Source organism: Planococcus citri, chromosome 5 (genome assembly GCF_950023065.1).
Source record: "Planococcus citri chromosome 5, ihPlaCitr1.1, whole genome shotgun sequence".
Classification (NCBI taxonomy): Eukaryota; Metazoa; Arthropoda; class Insecta; order Hemiptera; family Pseudococcidae; genus Planococcus; species Planococcus citri.
Genome location: NC_088681.1, coordinates 28,575,140 through 28,593,569, shown reverse-complemented (window position 1 = coordinate 28,593,569; position 18,430 = coordinate 28,575,140). Strand labels below are relative to the sequence as shown.

Below are 18,430 nucleotides of genomic sequence, written 5' to 3'. Positions count from 1 at the left end.
TGTTGTATAATATGAGCAATACAGCAGCAAGTACCTAACCAAGAAAGAGAAACATATTACACTCGAATTATATCAAGATTTTTATTTCATAACGAATATAAATTAATGTGTACGATCTTCACTTATTAAAACATCAAAATTTTTCATTCATTTTTATCTACAAGAAAAGTGCGAATGGTACGTATAATATAAAGAAGACTAGTTTTTGAAGTAAAAAATAAATTAATCGATCACACATATACATTTTTACAAAAAAAAAAAAACGAAAAAGAAAAAAAGGTCATCGTAGAACAGAACAATTTATACAATAGAAAATAAGAAATGGTATGCAATGATTGTACGCACATTTACACACATATACAAATTTAAACGTAAAAGTAAAATCTATAGGTCTATAGTCGAGTATACGATGATGGCTAAATGACGAGGTTTTAAAGTAAGAATTTTTTTATTTTTGTGGCAGTGATTAAGCTATCACTATGTTATCAGTTTCAATTTTCACATAGGTAATAATTCATCACGAAATTGTTAATGTTGTATTAATAGAATATAGATGATCTTTTAGTAAAGTTTTTAAAATTCAAATTGTGTTTTATTCAAGTGCTGTACGTTGTTGATAAACTTAGAAATGATAATAACTTTTTATGAATAAAATTGAAAAGCATTGTTTTTTTTTCTAATTTTTTTTTATTATTGAAATTTATTTTTTCAGAAAATTATTCAAAATAAATTCTCTGATTAGAAATCTTTAAAAAATTGTCAATGCCTATTTGAATTTTCCCAAATTTTTACCCCTCCTCGCCCTGCCTTCTCCCATTGAATACAATTTTCAAAAATTTACACATTTCAATTTTTCATTTTCCATCTTCTCTGGAAGTTTAAAACTTACTCTGCAAAGAATCATTTCGTTCTGTAAATTTTTTAAGATTTCAAATTTTCCGGGTATCGATTTCTCAGATTTTAAGATTATTGCAATTCTTGGAGATTAAATTTTCTTCGTTTCTTTCAAAACGTTTTAAACATTTGAATGAACTTAAAAGTTCCAGAAAAATTTTTCGCCAAAAAAATTATATTTTCACAGTTTTACAACTAAATTGGACTTGAAAATTTCTTATATTTCCTGAAAGTATTTTTCTCTTTTCACCATTTAAAATAAAATTATCTTCTCATTAAATCATAAAATCACGTGTTTGGTAATTTTTTATGGAAATTTATCAATTTAATATTTTTTAATTTTTTTTGAGTTTAATCAATCAATTTCCAAAAAAATATTACGGGAATTTCAGTAAAAAAATGTTCAATTTTTACATAGACAGTTTTATAAAATCTTGGATTTTATTTAATGTTCTACTGATCAGTTTAATGAAATTTTGAATTTGGTGTTTTTTTTTAAATTTTTCATATTTTGATCTTTTTATTTTCATGATAATTTTTCACAATTTTTTTTTTTCTTTTTCTCATATCTTGACAAATTTTTGAAAAATGTTCACATGAATATGTTTTTTTTTTATTTCTGCAGTTTTTCAAATAGTAGGTATTCTTGGGCTTATTTTTTCAAATTTTAGCTATTTTTTTCGTTTTTTGAACCAATTTGAAATGAATTTTTCAATGGTTTCATCAATTCTTCCAAATTAACCGTTGTTTTTGCATTTTAATAACAATAAAATAAGTACTTATTCATTTTTTCAAATTCAACTTTCAATTTCTATTTTTTTTTCAACTTAGATGGTGCACAAAAACGTTTTAAATGTAGAACTTATTATTTTTTTAAAATTTAAAAAAATCTTAGGGCTACATCTTATTCTTTCAAAATTGTCCACAAACACTCGATTTATTTTCATTTTTTCGCCCAATTTTCTAACCGTTTGAATTTACATTTCCCTTTTTTTAGATATATGAAAATACTTCTCGCATTTTTCGATTTTTCAGGTTTTTTTTTTCAAATCCGAGGATTTTTTTGTTTTTTAACAAACAAAACTGAATTTTATGCAAGTGATTTTTAGTATTTTTTCACTCAATTTTTGCATTTAATTCATTTTTACATAAATCAAATTTTCCCATTTTAATATATTTTTTCATTTTTAAAATATTTTCCAACGTAACCTACTCGAAATGTTATTTAAAATTTTCAATAAAGAGGGGGGGGGGAGGAGAAGAGTTTCAAAACTAATTGGGAAAAATTTGAAAAATATTTCTAAAATTATTGATGGAAAATGGCATCCCATGCACAAGAGTTTAATAATTATATTCAAATTAAAAAGAAAATTCTGATTTAAAAAAAAATACCAACGTACATAAATGAAAGGTACTTGAATAAAACATAACATAAAATTTTTAGCCTTTTTTTTCTATAACAAACGAAATATTAAATAAACAAAACGATACTTTAAACCAGGTAAAACAAACGATCGATCATTTCGCCATCATCTAAGCATTCACAGACACACACTCACACATACACGTAAACGTCGCACCACAAAAATACATAACATACAAAATAAAATTTTTCTCATAGAAAAAAAAACACATCGTCTTACGAGAGAAAGTGTAAATAAAAAATAGAAAAAAAATTAATACACGTGTACGTATACGCAGTACACTTGAAAAAAAAATATTCAATTCGCGCGAAGAATAAAAACACTTCGTTAACAAAATAGAAAAAGTAATTATTAAAAAAAAAAAAAAAAAAAAAGGAAAATGAAAACAAAACAACGTAAAACGTAAAATTCTAAAAAAGAAAAAAAAGAATAACGTAAAAATCTCTATAAGATGAGAAAAGTCCTATAAAGAGAGAAAAAAAAGCTATACGAGAAGTACGACAATGTATTGTAAAAATGTAGCAGGAGGAGAAACTGCAGCTACGACAATGGAAACTCGCTATGGGTTGATATTCTTTTCAAAGTTTCGTTCTTACTTCTCGAACTACTGGAACCTCTTCCGCCGGATGTATTGTTACTATATCCGGAGTCAGAGTCTTGACTCATGGGCTTATGTTGTTGGCGAAAGGTAGTGGTGAAGTTATCTTGAGGCGTGCGCATTGCGACGCCGACGCCGGCCGGATAGTATTGGTGACGGTGGCCGTACAACGATTGCTGTTGATGATGATGTTGACGTTGATTGTGCTGACGCAGGTGATTCAATACCGGAACCGATTCGTACGGGTTAACGATGGTTGGCTGTTGAGCGTTGGAGCTTACTGGCAGTATATATGGTAACCGGGGCGGCGCGCGGCCAGAATTCGTGTGAGGGTTCATGCTCACGTTAGGATACATCTGGTATAACGCGTCCAACAGTAGGCCTTCGTGGAATTCGTTTGGTTCGGCCGGATTGTTGTTATTGGTGACTTTGTTCCTCCACGTTTTGTCGCGTCGGCGATCTAGACTGCGAGGTCTGAACAAAACAGAAAAAAACAGTCGGCGAATTAGATTTGAGTAGTTTGAAAAAAAAGCAACATATCCAAGTCACTAGTGTTTATGTATTCACATAAGAAGTGTTTCAGAGCGAAATTAGGGTCTTCTGCGGTCACTTTGCATCATTTTTGCTACATTTACGGCGAACTGAGTATGCAATTTAATTAACACCTACATATGCTGGGATTTACGGCGGAGTGAGTATGCAATATATCGAACACGTGGGTGTCTGACTGAGTACATAGACATACAGAAGGAGGTGAGAACTCACGAGGAGAGGAAAGGGGAGGGGTCATTTTTGCCAACCAGAACTTGAGGAAAGGATCTCAATGAGAAATCGGTAAGATTTACAGCAAATCCGTTTGTGAAGGTTTGTAGAGCGTTGAGAGAAGATTTGAAGTCATTTTTTAAAAATTTTGAAATTTGAAATTGAACTTCTTTATTGGTTGAAGATCTCAATTTGAAATCCACTAATAGGTTGAGGAACTACACACAAATTTGAAAAAAAAAAAACAAAAATGGAACTTCTAAAACCGAACAGATCAACAAAACTGCATTTATGTTTTATCTTAGCATCTGGGTATACCTTAAAAAAGAGACTCAGAAGGTAATAGATCGAAATTGGGAGGGAGATTGTCACCTCCCCCCTCCCCTCTAAAAAAACACCAAGAGCTAGGGGAAAATTCTACCTAAGGATTGTATCTCTAAATATAGGTATGTACTTTTAAAATCTTCTATTACATATGCATTTTGCATTTTTCCCAAGTATGTATTTTCGAAAAATAGACTCCTAAGTATCGAATCACATGTTTTCACAGGCACTGATTCAGACTTTCTGAAAACCTTTTGACCAAGTCACAGGGCAGCCACTTAAAGCCCAAAAATTTTGGAAAATGTAATATAGATGTTAAAATTTATGTTTTTTGAGGCGCTGGTTTTTGATTTGGTAACTGATCAATTTCAAAATGAAAACAGGACTCTTTCATAGGAGAACTGGAGTCCAAAATTTGACAGATGCGATCTGGGTGTGAAGAATCTAGCCCCACAAGCGAGATATGTTTCTATTTTGGCATCAAACAATTTTTAAAATCAAATCAGTGCATTCAAAAACATAAAATTCGACACTCAGGTCACTTTACTCGATGATTTGAAATTTTTTGTTATTTTTTTCTCATCATCTTGGGTAAATTTTTCAAAAATACTCAAAAAAGTGCAAAATGTGATGAAAAGTCCTCAAACATTTTGTTATAGTTCTGATCTAATAATCCTGATACTGAATTTTGAACTACTTTTCTTGCACCAATGGTCTCAAAATTTCGAAAAAATCGAATATTTTTTGTCACTTATGGTTTGTTGAGCCTTCAGAGGTGGAGTTAATTTCAAATTTCAACTCAATTTTGGGTAAGATTCCACCAAACCTATCAAGAAGCTCTCAAATTTCGAAAAAAAAAAATGAAAAATTTGGTTGACCTAAGCTTAAATGAGACTTCGGAGATACTGATTTATGATTTTGAATTTCATCTTTAAAAAAATAAATAAAAATAAAAAATTGAGCTTTATAAATTTTACAAGCCTCAAAAATATAGTAAAATTCAAATTAAATGGCTTATTGTGGGACCTAGAAGACTTGTATCAAAAAAGTAAGAAAAAATTCGAAATCATCACCTCTGGAAATCCAAAAAAACCACCAGTCACGCGAATTTTCCAATGTTTTTGAAACTTAAAAATTATTGTGAGATTTAAAAGGCTAAAAAAATGACTTAAAATTCAAAATCAGGGCTATTGAAAGCTCAACAAATGATGTGGTACATGCATTTATTTTTTTCAAAATGTAACCAAAATTGAAGGGAGGAGATCCTTGAATCAACTCGTGAAGGTTTAGAGCCCTTTTGGAGCCTCTTGTGAATTTCTTTCTTTTAGTTCAGGAAAAGTTGCCATAAAAAAACCAAAATTTAATTCTGATCCTCTTGATCGACTTCGGCGTAAATTTTCAAAATCCGTTTACTGCAGATTCAAATTTAAAATTTATTAAAGAATTGATGTTTTTTTTCTGGAGATTGGCTCACTTTCTATTTTGAATCTCCCCAATTGAGTATTGGTGGTTTCGACTTTCAAGGCATTTGGAGCTTCCAGTGAATTTCTAAATTTTTCAAATTTTGAAAATATTGTAAAAAATTGCAAAAGTCAAGGTGGCTTTTAATTAGTTACAATGAAAAATTAGTACTTGTTTTTATAACTATACTTTTCTACGTCGTATGAGAAAAGAACGAGACTTTCATGGCACGAGGGAGGGAGGGAGGGAGGATGAAAATTATTCGACTTTTGAAAGTAATGGGATGAAATTTATACCAGTAGGTGCAACTCAAGATGGCTATTAAATTTGTAAAATTGAATTTCTCGAATTTATCTTGATATTCTCAAATTTTTACTGTGACAGTTCCCCCATTTCCCCACTCCTCTCCCTTCCCTTCCACCAAAAAAGAAATCGTATTCTTCTGGGCAAAAAATCGAATATGTGACGCGGCATACGAAAAGGTTACCCCGACCAAAAAAACCAAAAAAATGGATTTTTTTTTATTTGCTATTTTTATGTAAAATTGACCGTAGAATACGATAAAACCATCGCCAGTTCGCTATCTTGACGTTTAACCTGTAAAAAATGGCTCTAAAGTGAGGTAGCTCCAAGAAAAATCTTCAAAAAAAAATTTTTTTTTCGTTTTTTTTTTCAATATACGTTGAAATATTGCTAATGAAAATACTTTTTGAAAAATGGAAAAAACGTTTCAAAAACTTTAAAACGCGTTTTTCTCAAAAACTACGTTTTTACTGGGGGTAGTTGGGGTAACCTTTTCGTATGCCGCGTCACATATTCACTTGAGGTATTCATTCCAAAAAAATTCAAACTTGATCTTTGTAATTTTCAAAATCCATTTCTGCTTGCTTAAAATCCATATTTTAAATCATTTTTTTAAAAACTGAAAATTTCAAAAATTAGCAGGAAGAATCAAAATGCCTGGGAAACCATCAAAAATCATTTTGGAAAATATTAAAAATAAAGAGTAAATCAAATTTCAGCTTTTTATATTGATCCTTTAATGGCCGACGAATTTTTGTTTCCTTTTTTCTTTTCAAAAACACCTTAATTGCAGAAAAAAATTTAGGATTTGAAACTACAGGAACGAATTTTGAAAGTTTTTACCTAAATCAATCAAAAAGCTCACCGATACGATACATCCGAATTTCGTGGACGTTGGATTTCATTTTGACTCTTTTTATAAATACTTCTCAAAAACTGAAAAATTAAAAAATTCGATGGAGACTTCAGAGCGGTTTGAAACCACCATCAATCGATTCAGAAGGTCTAAAATAGGATATAAACCAAATTTCAGCTCTCCACCTCAATTTTATCAAATTTTTATTTTATTTTTTTTCGTGGAAAACAAACCAGATTTATATTTTTAAAAATAAAAATTTAAAAATGAAGTTCAGTGCTTAAAATTTGACCTGATGGTATATTTTTGGATTCTTTTCAATTTTTTTGCCCCTCTCATAACTCGAAAGTTAGGGAACCATTAAGTATCAAGATCTATGTAGATACTAATCTATGTTTGCATAATCACCATCAAGAAGGGTTTAAATCTACTCTGAAACACTCTCAATATCTCCAAGTATAGATCTATCATTTACCTTTTCTGATCTGGTAACGATTGCTGACTTCTATTCTGATACTTGGATGGATACTGCCTACTTCTACGGTTCGGCGGTAAACTTAGGTTGCGTCCGTTGGGCGCTCTTAAACACGGACCTCGATGGCACAGGAATCTGCTACGGTCGTCCGCATCCGACGAGTCGACATCGCGACACAGATCGTTACCAGTTGAGCCTTGTAACGAACTAGCGCCCGAATGCCCTTTCACCGCTGGTAAATGGTGATGTTCTCCTAGACTCAGCTCGTCTTCGGCGAACTCGTCGTCGCTTCTGGTTAACTCCCTGATGCATTCGCTTTCGGCATCTGATTCGCCCCGATCTACTGAACCTGTACAGAAATAATTCGTCAACATCAGAAATCAGTCCAGTTTTACATTTTAATAATTATCTCATCACAAATTATCATAAATCTGTATGGCACAGCAGACTTACCATTAGATAGTTCCTCGTATACAGGATTATATAAATCTTGCGAACAATACCTATGTTCTTGTCTAGGAGGTGGACAGTACTGACTTTCAGGCCTACTCGACGGAGAACAAATGAAAACTGGAGAATGGCTGATAACATAACTGTTATGATGTGACTTAACATCTAACATCTGTTTCAAAAAAAAAAAAAAAAAAAAACACATCTCAATTAATATGAATTCATCTGCCCAAAAAAGACGCCTCCTGGCGCAGAAATAACCGCAACATACGCATATCAATTTCAAGTCATTCTATATTTTGCTTACTTCTATTGACGACGGTTGCTGAACAGCTCTAGGACCAACATTGGCCAAATCTTCATAAATTAATCCATTACCGTGGGCAACGTCGCATCTGTTTTGAGGCGATGATTTACACGGCAGGAAATTCTGCATTTTCTTTTTATGCCTGTAAAACCAATATTAGACGGACAATTAGATATAGGCTACGACTTTTCGCTATCGGCTTCACTTTGACAAGTGCGCGCGTCGAGTCGCGTCGATTTAATTAAAAATATCGCTCTTAGCTCCATTCCACACCCCCCCCCCTCATTGCAATTGCAATAAAAATTCAACCTACAGTAGGAATGAAAGATAGAAAAAAAACTTCCGTATCGACGCGACGATTTATAATTAGAATTTACAACTTTTACAAGTCTCTCGAAGAAGATGATGATGATGGTGGAGAAAAAAGGTTACCTTGAAATATACTGCTTAATAATTCACGAAGCTCTCTCCCTCTTCTTATTTGTACAGTGTGTTCCGAAAATCACTTTACATAGTTTATTTTGGCCATGATAATTTTTGGAAAACAGAAAAACTTGAAAATTTGTTGATGACTGCAGAACAGCTAGAAATCACCAATAATCGATTTAGGAAACCGAAAATATAGGATGTACAATGTACATCCTATATATCTGAATTTTTATTTTATTTTTTTATTTTATTCGATTAAATTCAATTTAAGCTACTTTCAATTTAATTTAATTCATTTTTAATTTCAAAATTTATAGAAAATGTGATCCAATTCAGTTCAAATGTAGCTCATTTTAGAAAAGCAAACTGTCCAGAGCGAAGCTATAAACCCAGCTTGCTTTTCTTTCATTTCAAAATCGAAATTTTTAATCAAGTACATTCAAACTCTAAAATTGTGTCGTCAAAAAAAATAACATCACAAAAAACATCGTTTTTTACCTCTCAAAATACGAATTTTTGAAACTTTTTGCCCTCGCTTCGTTTGGACCTCTGTGTCTTTTTTTCAAATTTAGATCGTCTTTTGAAAATTTATCAATTTTAAGAAATGTTCAAACCAAAAAAAAAACGATTTTTACATGAAAAAACATTTTTTTTTCTACTTCTCGAAACTAGCTTTTGCTCTCACTCCACTCAGGCCTGTTGCTTCTCGTTTTGAAAATTGAAATTTTCAAAAACCCACCATTCAAATTCTAAAATTTAGAGTTAAAAAGAGAACAAATTTTTTAAAAACATTGTTTCGTAGTACCTCTCAAAATACGAATTTTTGAAAGCTTTTTTGCCCTCGATTTGCTCGAGACAATTTCTATGTATAATTTCTTCTCTAAACCAAAAAAATCCCATTTTTGAAACTTCAATAACTAATTCAGAAGGAAAAATAATAATTTTTTATAAGCCTTAACGGGAATTATATTAATTGACAAAATTGTCATTTCATCTTTTATTTCACTTTAAAAAATTCGTCATTTTATTTGGAAAAATTGGTATTTTTTTCTCATGGCAAATCTTTAACCCCTCCCCCCCCCCAAAAAAAACCACTTGTTTTGTTCATGTCGGGTCGACTAATTTTTGCGAAATTGAATAAAAATACAAAAATAAAAATCAATTACCACAATTTGCATTCAAGTAAGTATCTGAACCTGAGAAAAACAAACAGGACGAGAAAGATTGTGAAGGGGGAGGGGATAAAATTTTGGGGATCCCATTCGAATTATCATTTCAACTCATTTTAATTCGATTTAATTAAATTTATTTTAATTTTAATTTGGTTCCATTAATTTTAATTCAAATTAGTCAAATTCAAGTCAACTTTTCAAAATTCAATCCGATTCATTTTAATTTCAATCCAATTAATTTTATGTACTCGTATGTATGTAATTTGGTTCAATTTAATCTTTCATTTTGTTTTGATTCATGTCATTTTATTTTTAGTTCATTTTAATTTATTTCAGTTTACTTTGCAATTCAATTTTAAATTTTGTTTTATTTTATTCAATTCGCAATTTAATATCAATTTCAATCCAATTAATTTTATAAGTACTCGTGTGAAAGTAATATTTGGTTCAATTTAATCTTTCATTTTATTTTATTCAATTCTCAATTCAATTTATATAAGTAGATAGAGATACTCGTATGTAAGTAATTCGGTTTAATCTAACCTTTCATTTTTAATTCATTTTAAATTCATTTTAATTCATTTTAAATTCATTTAAATTCATTTCAGTTTACTTGCAATTAAATTTTAATTTCATTTTATTCAATTTAATTTTAGTTTGATTTAATTCATTTTATTTTACGTGTGATTTCATTTAATTTTGATTTTATTTATTTTGTTTTCATATCAATTTAATTTATAATTCATGTACTTTTATTTCATTTCATTCATTTTTTTTGAACTCTGATTGATCGAATTCAATTATTCATATTCAATTTGATGGAACTTAAAAAAATGCTTACTCAATTTTTCCAATTAATTTTGATACCAATCTCATTTTAATTTCAAACCAATTTTAATTTACAAGTGATTTGATTCGATTTAATTTTTCATTTTGTTTTAATTAATGTAATTTCAAGTACTTAATACCTAGGTATCTATTTCAATTCATTTTAACTTATTTCAGTTCACCTACTTGCAAATTCAATTTTATTTTACTTTATTCAATTTAATGTGATTTAGGTAAGTGATTTATTTTATTTTAATTTCTGGAGAAGACTTCACCCCTATTTTGTGGGAAATGAGCCAAATTTGAATTTCAAAAATTCACCAAAAATAAAAGAACGAAATTCAGCATCTGAAATTTGGTCTAGTAATACATTTTTGGACGCTTTTTTGATTTTTCTACGTTGCTTCAAAACATTTTCTTCCTGTTATGACATCTCATTTTGTTACTCGCATCATTTCCTAATAAGGTAGGTATGTTTTTGGCCTGAAGATCATTCCAAGAAGAAAAAGTACAATGAAAATACAAAAAGGAACCCTAAGCATCGAATCCTCAGAATCTTCACAACTTTCGGAACACACTGCGCACATTCTTTATAAAAAGCTGCTTTTTTTTCTTTCTTAATTTCAATCGTTCCATTATCTTAGCACTTCATCTTGTTACAAGCGCTTCATTTACGCACCCCAATCCTTTATACTTGTTATCATTTTACTCCTCTTTTATCCATATTAACGTCGATCTTATGTACTCTCCCTCTCCCTCACTCTCCGGGCATACTCTTACTATAATAACACCGGTATACGCATTCTTGCCCCTGTTGTCGCCCCTTCCAACTCTTTCTTCACTTCCTCGTTCCTGAGCCGCTTTCTAGTTTCTTTTTTCAACTCAGCGTGAATTCTCTCTCCTCGCAAACGAAAACATTTCATCTTTTAAAGAACAGAACCCATACACCGCATCAGCCGCCAAAGAAAACCGCAGTAGCCGCATTAATTAGTGTATACGTTAATTATACGACGAGCACAACACAACACGACGACGTGATCGATGCAAAAGTATACTACGAGTACAACATCGAATTACCCTGCCTGCCTCGTCTAAGCGAGATGTCTTTTCTGCTTTCATCATAATGCGACCATAGGTACCTTTTTCCTTGCCATTAGCATTGTTAATGTGTTACATAATAAAACGAATACACAAAGGATATACCGTGTATACGAGTATACGTATACTATAAGCTTGATCCTTGATACACGCGCAACTCTTTACTCTCTCGTAAGTAAGTAGCAAGGGTAGCTGGCTAGGTACTTAATAAGAGCCAGGCACCCGCACGTAGCGACTGCGAATCTTGTTAAGCATTCATGACCATCGAACTAAAAAGAAAAGTATTGTTGCCGCATTGCCACCTTCATCCTCTCACCATGCTGCTGCCTGCTCCATGCCCACACAGCGTTTCTCGCGGCGGCGAAATTTATGCTAATCCTTTAGTAGACTATACTAAATGCAAGTTTCCTGATTTATGAAAACAAAACCGCAAGTGTTAATTCTCTTCGAATCAAAATATATTACGCTCGAATCAACCGCAAAGCATATCTTTGATAAGCGCCCGAGAATATCGAGGTTCAACTCCAACTCTTCGGCGGCTGTATCCGCCTTCGTTTCCTGGCCTCGGTTCGGTTATTTGATTAAGAATTTGGTTAACGACCACTCTGTGTATTATACGAGTACGAGTACGCCGAGCACTACGTAATCTTAGATTCGTATTTTCATCATTGTAAAAGTAATTTTTTAAATGTCATTTATCCTAAGGCTAAACTCGCAATGTACTGATGTAATTTACGTACGCAATTATAATCTGAAATTTAATTAAAACCCAGGGATAAATTTAAGGGCACTTTATTCTCAACTTCCGCGGACAGGCCATGTTAAGACCACTGGCTGTTGTATAAATGAGGCTTGCCTTGTCAGAATTGCAAAAGGAAAGTCACTCGAAACAATGGCAGAAAATATTGAAAGCTAAAATCAAATTTTACGTAGTACAAGGACTCAACAAGGAGTCTAATCAACAGGACAAATGCAGGATTTTTGTAAGGATTTTTTTTTAAAATATGTATTTCAATTCATTCACAACCAAAATTTTTTATTTCATTATTTTTACATCTTCAAAAAAATGGACTCACTAAAAAAATTTTCGTTTCAATATTTTTAAATCTTCAAAAAATGTACTCATTGGAAAAAAAATCAAAATCTCGAAAGGAGCGAATAAGGGAGTGACCTTGTTGTCCAACCTCCCCCCCCCCAAAAAAAAGTCTAGTGGAAAATTTTGAAGTTGCACTTCGTTGCAATTGTGGTAAAAAATTGGAACTGATGGAATTTTCGTAAAAACTGAGGTTTTTTTACTTTTACAAAAAATTAAAACTTTCCAACGACTTATGAAAAAAAAATTGTTTACATTTTCCATGGAAAAAACTTGAAACTTTTTTTCACAAATTTGGGGAAAATTGGGCTTTTTTGGAACTTTTTTTTGAAAAAGAAGGCTTTTTTAAAACTTTGACAAAACGTGTCAAATTTTGGCAAAATTGTTAAAAAGTGTCCATTTCTGGACAAACTGTGAAAAACGGTCAATTTTTGCGAAAATTGTCCAAGCCAAGATTGCCTCAAAAACACTTTTTGCCAAAATTTCTCAAAAAATTTCCGTTTTTTGTTAAAATTGTCAGAGTCAGTTTTTGGCAAGTTGGCGAAAGTTGTATGTTTTTTCGTCAAAGTATTTTTTTAAAAAATGAAACAGTCAGATCGTAATTTTTGCAAAATTTTCGAAGCACTTGTGCTTTTTTGCCAAAATCGTCCAAAAATCATTGAATTTTGCTTTGCCTCCGCCTATACAGTCAATTTTTTGTTTCAAAGTTTCCAAAATTGCTTAAAAAACTGCTTTTTTCGTCAAATTTTATTTTTCAGCCCAAATTATTTAATTTTTTTCAGTTCATGCGTCAATTTTTCAATATTGTTCCGCAATCAAGGTGGGAATCTGGCATTTTTGTGTCACTTCAGGAAAAAGAACAACTGCCTAAAAACTTTTGAGATTGGTGAAAAAATTGGGACTTTTTTTGCAACTTTTGCTGAAAACTAAGACTATTTTATCATTCTTGCAAAAATTTGGAACTGTTTTTACAATTCTGACAGAAAATTCAAGACTTCCTTGCGTTTATAAGTAAGCATTAAGCATAAAAAAAACTGCAACTTTTCTGGCACTTTTGCCAAAAAAATATATTTTTTGAAATTTTGGCAATAAATCAAATTTTATTAGATTTTAGGAAATTTCCAGATAATACAAACTTTTTTTTTTGGGGGGGGGGGGGGGGGGGGTTGACAAAAAATTGAGACTACCTCTACAAATTGTTTTTTTTTTGGCAAAAACTCAGTCTTTATGGCAAATATGGAAAAAAATTAAGCCCTGCTCTTGCAGTTTTGACAGAAAATTAAGACTTTTTCTTTCCAATCTTAGTAAAAAAGTAACGCCTTCTATTGGCCATTTCCACAAAGCAGCCTAAAGACCGAAACTTATTACAATTTAGACAAATTTATTTTGGCAAAAATTAAAGTTTTTTGTGCTGCTTACCTACATGGGAAAAACCTAAGACTGTTTTTTTTGCTGATTGCCAAAAAATTTGAATTTTTTGGTAATTGCCAAAATTGGCATTTTTTTTGCTAATTGCCAATAAATTGGCATTTTTGCCAAATGCCAAAAAATTGGCATTTTTTGCCAAATGCCAAAAAATTGGCATTTTTTGCCAAATGCCAAAAAAATTGGCATTTTTTGCTATTGCCAAAAAATTGGCTTTTTTGCCAATTGCCAAAAATTGACATTTTTTTGCTAATTGCCACAAAATTACCATTTTTTTACAATCTTAGCAAAAAATTAAACTTTTTGGCATTGTTTTCAAGAATTGGCACTTTTGGATTCTCGGAAAAAAATATGAATTTTTAAATAATTTTTTCAGCAAATAAATGTAGAAACGACTATTATAGTAAAAGTCCGAAAAATTGGCACTTTTTCACGAGTTTTGATAAAAGCAGAATTGTTTTGAATGTTTCAGCTTAAAAAAAAAGGATGGAATTTTCTGAGAATTGCGAAACAAAATCGTTGCAAGAAATTAGGACGTTTTTACAATTTTGCCAAATAAGTTTGGACTCGTAAATAAACTAATCAGCACCGATAAAAAAACCTCTTGGCAAAATATATCCAAAAACGAAATGTTCTTGACTTTGCTATAATGTAACCAAATTACAGAACATCCATGAAATTTATAAAATACGTCAGTGCAGTCTTAGGCCACAATGATTCAATCAACTGGATTCCTATCAAAACGTTTTTATTTTTCTGCAGGTAAATAGAGGTTCACATTTACACAGAACGATAATCTCCACAATTGACTAATGAATTCAGCAGCCTGTAGAAATCTCTATACTCATCAACACCTTCACATATTCTCCTATAATACGTACACTAAGTGTATGTACATCTACACTCATCTCATAAGGTAAGTACTCTAATTCACACCCAAATGACCCCAACAGTAATTCGAACATAACAAAGGCCATCATCATCATCATCGTCGTCGTCGTCGTCGTTGTAAACCACACATACTGTACTACCTATAGTGAGACGTTAATCAATCAACAATCAAATACTTACTTCCAAGCCAAGCCAAATACAATTAAAGCGCCGGCCAACAACAGAGCTGAACAGATGACCAGTATTGTTAAAGTCGGTATGGCTGGATTACTGTGGTATCCTGCGTCTATCACCTACAAAACACATAAAGCAAATGTATAGGTTTAAAGATCATAGTATATTAACACGTATTTCGCTCTAAGCACATAGGGGTATTACATCAGACACCTTTATTAACAGAATAAAAAAGTTCTGCAAAGTATTTGGCCACAGCAGAAGTCACCTTTTTTATAAGCATTAGGGGTGTCCATTTACTGGTATATATAGAAACAGAAAATATCTTTCTATCGCAAAAAAAAAAAAAATGACGATCCATTCGTAAATCAAATTTCAACTCCAAGTCTGCTCTATAAATAAAGTTAGCGAGTATAATATGGAATATTTGGCGGACACGTCGAGTCGTCGGGTAAAAATACAGGATCTTCGATACCTACACGAAATTGAGCTAAAGGGTTCACAGTGTATGCCAGTGTAGGATGTGAAAATAAGCGAGCTTAATCTTTTCAGCGGTCATTCAAACGAGCATTAGGATTAAGGATAAAATCCGGATCACTCTTTCACTCGGTTCAGATAGGTAGGTAGATAGATAGGAAAAGGTATACACGTTAAAAGTGACCGATGTGCTATGGTCGTGTGACCAACACACGTTACCCAGAGATGGGTATTTCATACACGTATATCGTCGTCGTCGTCGTATTCTATAAACATTTTATCGAAGGCTAATACCCCGTAAAAGTGGCGAATTTTTCACAGCAACGAATTCCAACTCCACCTCGATCTCTTCGCTCCATTCGACGACATACCTTCTCGGAATAATTAAACAAGGGTCGCCGGCGCCATTTTCACCTTATTCCGAATGCATCCGCAATAATGGAACCCCTCTCGTTATTAATAACATTATAATACTCGGCCCGAAAATAAAATTCCAAAAACGCACGTAAAACTAGATACTTTGCATGCGAAACACGAACTTTATACGCATTTTTTACTTTTTTTTTCCTAGCTTGGTACTTCGGTTTCGGTACTATAGCCTCTATTGTAGCTTCCTTCGCCTCCTCTTCTCACAGGAGCTTTTTCATTAGGTTCTTTTTTCATATCACTTTACCTCTTTTTCATTTTTTTTTAATCGTTACAGACAATACCGAATTTCCATCTACGATTATAATTAGTCGACGAAAATTCAACAATCAGACGAAGAGGTGGGTTAGGTAAATCCGACGTCGTCGAGTTTTATGAATAACGATACAAAAAAATATATCCAGGTACTTGTATATTCGGGTAGTGTTTTTTTTAACGCAGGAAGGAAACAAAAACCAATTAGACGTTATAGACTTTTATTTTCATTGTTGGCAAAGTATAAAGATGATATCGTTATACTACCTACGCTATCCTTCTCTTTTATTTTTTTGTAATCCTAATAAATTTTTATTTTTTAAACCCCTACGAGTCCTAATCCTCGATATGTGTACTTATCCTCGTATACCTGGTTTAATGGTTTTATTTTGTATATCAAAGTTGGTCGTTAAAAAGGTCTAATTATGATTCGATGTTTATTAATGGTCTTTTTCGTCGTCCTTTTTCCCCTTACTGGGTTTTTTTGTTACTCTTTTTACATCATTTTTTTCACTCCAATTATACCCGAGCACTTTGTATATACTCGTATTTTGAAAATAATCGATCTTATCGACGTCTAATTAATCGCTTCTCAACTTAAAAGAAAATCCACTCTGCAAAGAAGCAAATCTTTATAACCATCCTGCCCTTCTTCTGTGTAGAAAAATCTTTTTAAAAATTTCAATAACCCATCCACTCGTTTTTTCACGTTACTATTTTTCGAGTACTGCACTTTCCATTTCATCGACGTTAAGTTTTCAAAGAGTACTCGCCATGCTTTCAAAAGCTTATTTTATCAAACCTCGCCGGTCATTTCAGCTAATACCCCATCAAAAGAGACTTTTCCTTGCATACAACTGAATAGCTCATTCAAAAACATATCCACTCAATTACTCATTCGATAAATCGGTACGAGTATTTGACTTCTTAAGAAGCCATCGCCATCGATTTCGTATCTACACAACAAACTTCCAAGTTCAACGTGCATTTTCAATTCAAACGATTAATTCGCCCGTTAACCGCATAAAATCGCGTTAAAGGTATAAGCACCCGGTGGAAAAGATGAAATATTTAAAAAAAGAAAGTATTTGTAAGAAAAAGCCAAGACTATACGATACATAGGTAGGTACCAGAACCATTGAGCAAATAAAAGAGAACCGCCTTATACATAAATGAAAAAAAAAAGATTACAGAAAGGAGGAAAAAAACTCTGATCGAAATAAATGAATACTCGAAAAAAGAACGTATAGTCATTGCGAGTCATTTTTCAAGTTTTAGTATAAATGAAATATATAGGGGGTGATGTGATGATGATGGTGAATTGATGGGCAAAGGGGAAAAAGCTCGCGTATTTTATTATAATTAAATAAACACGACGAAATGAGATTTTTACTTTTTAAAATCTACTCTACGAGAAAGTCTGAGTGGGCCTGTTCAGTTTTGGCAGATCTAACGTTGGTCGGACGCCATTTTGAAATGTGGTATGATTTGATTTTGTTCACGTAAAAAAAAAAAAAAAAAAAAAAAGGGAGAGAAGAATAGTTTAGTATTTTTACCTTGTGAATTTAATTTCGCGTATAATTCTGAGATTTAGGGGAGTAGAAAATGGCAAGTTTGAAGAAAAAAAGTAAAAAAGTAAAAAAATGAACATCTATGTAAACGATGTGAAAATAGAAATACTAAAAAATCAAGAGGAATCACAAACGTGAATTTTTCTGCAAAACATGATGATTTGGGAGAATTTTGATTATGGTCCCCTGCAAGAAAACTGAAGCAATAGCGATGAAGAAAATGAGTATAGGCGAGGAAGGGAAGGGAGCTGAAAACGACACCTGCAATTTTTTCAAAATAATGTTCTAATCGAAAGAACTTGATCACTCATTCAGAATTGTTTAAAATTCAAATTTTCGTGATACAGATATTCAATATTCATGCCGTAGAAAATCATATTGGCATCATTGACTATTTTTCACTTTTTTTTCTTTTTCACAAAACATGTTCCCAACCCCAAAGCCCCTTGGGACCGGTTCTAATTGATCAAATAAAGTCAAACTTGGGCAATAGGGTATTCTCGACAATCACATTTGACTCCTGGAGTGGGGAGGGTCAAAGTTGAAAATTACAGAAAAGTCATTTTTTTGGAGGGACATATTTCGGCTTCCAATGGATGAAAAGAATCCAAAATCATAACATTGGTCACTACAGCCCCTGAGATCAACATATTCAAATTTCAGCATCCTTGGTCATCCCCACCCCATTTAAGGTGAAATTAAGGTGGGAAAAATCTTATTTTACCCCTATATACTAT

General features: G+C 32.2%; 1 protein-coding gene across 4 annotated transcripts in view; it reads right to left on the bottom strand.

Moving 5' to 3' along the window:
• Nucleotides 1-283: 283 nt before the first annotated feature.
• The window catches only part of pxb, a 247,864-nt gene continuing 229,717 nt past the window's right edge, over nucleotides 284-18,430 (bottom strand). For all 4 annotated transcript variants that reach the window (XM_065365571.1, XM_065365572.1, XM_065365570.1 and 1 more), the window contains 5 exons: nucleotides 14,971-15,083; nucleotides 7,855-7,996; nucleotides 7,551-7,719; nucleotides 7,098-7,446; nucleotides 284-3,390 (listed from right to left, as the gene is read on the bottom strand). In XM_065365571.1, the coding sequence (XP_065221643.1) occupies nucleotides 2,859-3,390; nucleotides 7,098-7,446; nucleotides 7,551-7,719; nucleotides 7,855-7,996; nucleotides 14,971-15,083 (1,305 nt within the window). In that variant the 3' untranslated portion in view covers nucleotides 284-2,858. The remainder of the gene's footprint in view (nucleotides 3,391-7,097; nucleotides 7,447-7,550; nucleotides 7,720-7,854; nucleotides 7,997-14,970; nucleotides 15,084-18,430) is intronic.